The 3331-nt window shown below is 44.1% G+C and overlaps 1 protein-coding gene across 1 annotated transcript in view; it reads right to left on the reverse strand.

The window, feature by feature from the left end:
- The window catches only part of ccdc141 (coiled-coil domain containing 141), a 23083-nt gene that overhangs the window by 7119 nt on the left and 12633 nt on the right, over positions 1-3331 (reverse strand). The window contains exons 11-14 of the mRNA XM_008292837.1: positions 3154-3276; positions 2864-3049; positions 1801-1920; positions 1375-1515 (exon numbers count right to left, since the gene is read on the reverse strand). Coding sequence (XP_008291059.1) covers positions 1375-1515; positions 1801-1920; positions 2864-3049; positions 3154-3276 — 570 coding nt within the window. The remainder of the gene's footprint in view (positions 1-1374; positions 1516-1800; positions 1921-2863; positions 3050-3153; positions 3277-3331) is intronic.

Genomic DNA, 3331 nt, shown 5'->3' on the forward strand with positions numbered 1-3331 from the left:
TGGGTTTAGCGTGGGTTAGTTTGGGTTTAGTGTGGGTTTAGTGTGGGTTAGTTTGGGTTTAGTTTGGGTTTAGTTTGGGTTTAGCATGGGTTAGCATGGGTTAGTGTGGGTTTAGTGTGGGTTTAGTGTGGGTTTAGTTTGGGTTTAGCGTGGGTTGGTTTGGGTTTAGTTTGGGTTTAGTGCGGGTTTAGTGCGGGTTTGGTGTGGGTTTAGTTTGATTTTAGCTTGGGTTAGATTGGGTTTAGTTTGGGTTTAGTTTGGGTTTGGTGTGGGTTTAATGTGGGTTTAGTTTGGTTTTAGCGTGGGTTAGTTTGGGTTTAGTTTGGGTTTATTGTGAGTTACATTGCGTTTAGTTTGGGTTAGTTTGGGTTAATTCCTTTTTTTCTGCAGCAGTAACATGAAGTCAGAATCATTCAGTAAAATGTAAAAAATAACTTTATTAAGTCAAGATTTTAAAGTTTCATGTCACTTCTCTAAAATTATTTCCAGTTAAAGTCCAAAAATCTGCTTTTCCTTTTTAAAAAAAAAAAAGTTTAAAACGTTTTTTAAATGGTATTTACCTGATAGTTAAGTATCAAGTCAGTAGTTTGACTGTTATCTCACAACGTTTAAATGCTGTTCTATTGATGCAGAAACAGACCACAGGATCGAAATAAACTGAAAGCTTTCATCTGAAGCTGATTTAAAATAATCATCCAGATAAAACAAAAGTACAAGAAGCAGATGAGAGTCAATCAAAGATCCAAAAGAGAACAAAACATAGAATAAATGCTAGATTTTGCTTTCTAAAAAATGTGTCTTTTATCTCCAAACTTAGATCAAGTAAAAATCTAATAATTTACACGTTCTGCCGATAATTTAGAGTGAAGTTTAATCCCTTCGTTTTAATCATCTGTGACTGTTATTCATGGTGTTGGTGTTTTGGCTTCACGTTGGGACTGTTGAGCAGCTTCACAAACATTTCTTCACTGATTCACTCTGAGTTCTTCAGCTGAGTCCAGCAACATTTGATTCATAAACAAACGATGAGAGAACATTTCAGCTCTGCTTCACTTCCACTCGTTCTGCTGAACGTCCAGACGGAGGAGCTGCTCCATGGACCTTGCTTCATTATTTACACGTCTATCAGTTTGTCTCATGAGATTAACTTCATGTTGACTGAACTTCCTGCTTGAAACCTTTCAGACGTGTTTGAGGTTTTTTTGAATCGCATTATCTTCATGTTTTATTCAGATGAACTTTATGTCTGATTATTTTAATCTTTGTCTATGTTTTAAAGACATTAGTATCTCCTTTTCTCTCCTGGTTTCCACTGCTCTACCTCCTGACTGTGATGTCACTCCGGCTGATGTGATGCACCTGCTTCCTGCTCACCTGGATGATGTCATCGTGCAGCAGGCCAATCAGCTGTCGTCTCTCGTCACGTTGAGCCGCTTCATTCTTCCACGAAACGAACCGAGAATCGAGATCGACAAGACGAAGCTGCAGCTGCTGCAGATGGAACCCTGGAGCCCCCTGCAGGAGCACAGAGGTACTGCAGTCCTAAACAGGAGTTCTACTACAGGAGTACTAGTACTACTGCAGTCCTAAACAGGCACAGAGGTACTGCAGAAGCACACAGCAGTACTTGTACTACCACTGCAGCACAATACAGGAGTACTACTACTGCTCCAGTACTATACAGGAGTACCAGTGCTACTGCAGTACAACACAGGAGTACAGAGGTACTGCAGTGCTATACAGTAGTACTAGCAGTACTATTGCAGTACTAGCACTAGGACAGGAAGTGTGTGGTCCTACCGTGTGGGCGACGGCGCTGCAGATGTGGTTCTTCAGAAGCCAGCTGGTCTCCATCAGGTTCTGGATCCGTGGGTTCTGCTCAGCCAAGCTGCAGCCTTCAGAGTTCATCAGCGCCTCCAGCTGGACACACACAGCACCACAGGTTGGTTGTCATGGATACATAAGCTGCTCACCAATTGGATGGCTCAGAGTCAACACAGTGAACAACTGCTGCTCTTTAATCAACAACATGGTGATTAATGCCAATTAATTGTTAATTCAAATTTATAATATCCGAATTATAATTACTGACACTTCACGGTTTCTGTCAGCGGTTTCGGTGACTGATTCATTCTTATTGTCTTAAATGTCATTATTTAATTTTTTCATTAAATTTTAAGACATTTTATCTCATTATTTAGATTTTGAATAAATTCCCTCCTAATTTTTAAATTCTTAATGTTTCGTTGTTCCAACGTGTCTGCAACGAAACCATACGTACGTGTTCTGTACTAGTTCCATTGATTTCAGCCAGCGGCTGTGATCACAGCGGACTGCGTTGTTACATAAATACATAAACTGTGGTCCAGATGTTTTATTGTTGTGACAGGAAACGCTCTGAGCTTCCTCACAGTGTCTAACTTGACCATTTTAACATCCATCCATCCATCCATTTTCTACACACCGCTTTATCCTCACGAGGGTCACGGGGGGCTGGAGTCTATCCCAGCTGACTCAGGGTGAAGGCAGGTTCACCTGGACAGGTAACCAGTCTATCACAGGGCTACACTTAGAGACAGACAACCAAGCACACTCACATTCACACCTACGGACAATTTACAATCACCAATTAACCTCAGCATGTTTCTGGACTGTGGGAGGAAGCTGGAGAACCCGGAGAGAACCCACGCTGCACGGGGAGAACATGGAGACTCCACGCAGGAAGATCCCAGGTGTCCTCACCGGGACGTGAACCAGAGACCTTCTAGCTGCGAGACAACAGTGCTAACCACCGATCCACCTTGCAGCCCATTTTAACATCCACGTCTCTAATTACTTCTTCAGTTGAGGTTCTTGGGCCTACCTGTGCCGCTGTGAGCTGGAAGCTTCTGCTCAGCTCCAGGATGGACTCACTCTGCTGGATCTTGTCCTTCACTATCTGCTGGAGCTTCAGCAGCTCCTTCACGTCCTCCTCCGTCACCTCCAGCTGGTTCTGGACCCTCAGAACCTCCCAGCTGCTGACCAGCTGCTGCACATCAGCGTCCAGCTGCTGCAGAAGAACAGAGGGAGTCAGTCTCCAGATCCTTGGAGCTCTTTGAACCCAGAAGCCAGAAGCCAAACACAAGAGGCTGCAGGAGGAACCAGAGGACTCACGCTGAAGTGAGGTTTGGCCTCCATGAAGCTCCGCAGCAGCTTCGACGTCTGGAGGTCCGAACCCAGATCGACCCGAGAGCACGAGTCCAACAGGTCGGAGACGCACAACAGGTCCTGTAGGGTCTGGGACACACAACGTCAGACACACAACATCAGACACACAACATCAGACACACAA

The sequence above is a fragment of the Stegastes partitus genome, unplaced genomic scaffold, assembly GCF_000690725.1.
Source record: "Stegastes partitus isolate 25-593 unplaced genomic scaffold, Stegastes_partitus-1.0.2 Scaffold837, whole genome shotgun sequence".
Classification (NCBI taxonomy): Eukaryota; Metazoa; Chordata; class Actinopteri; family Pomacentridae; genus Stegastes; species Stegastes partitus.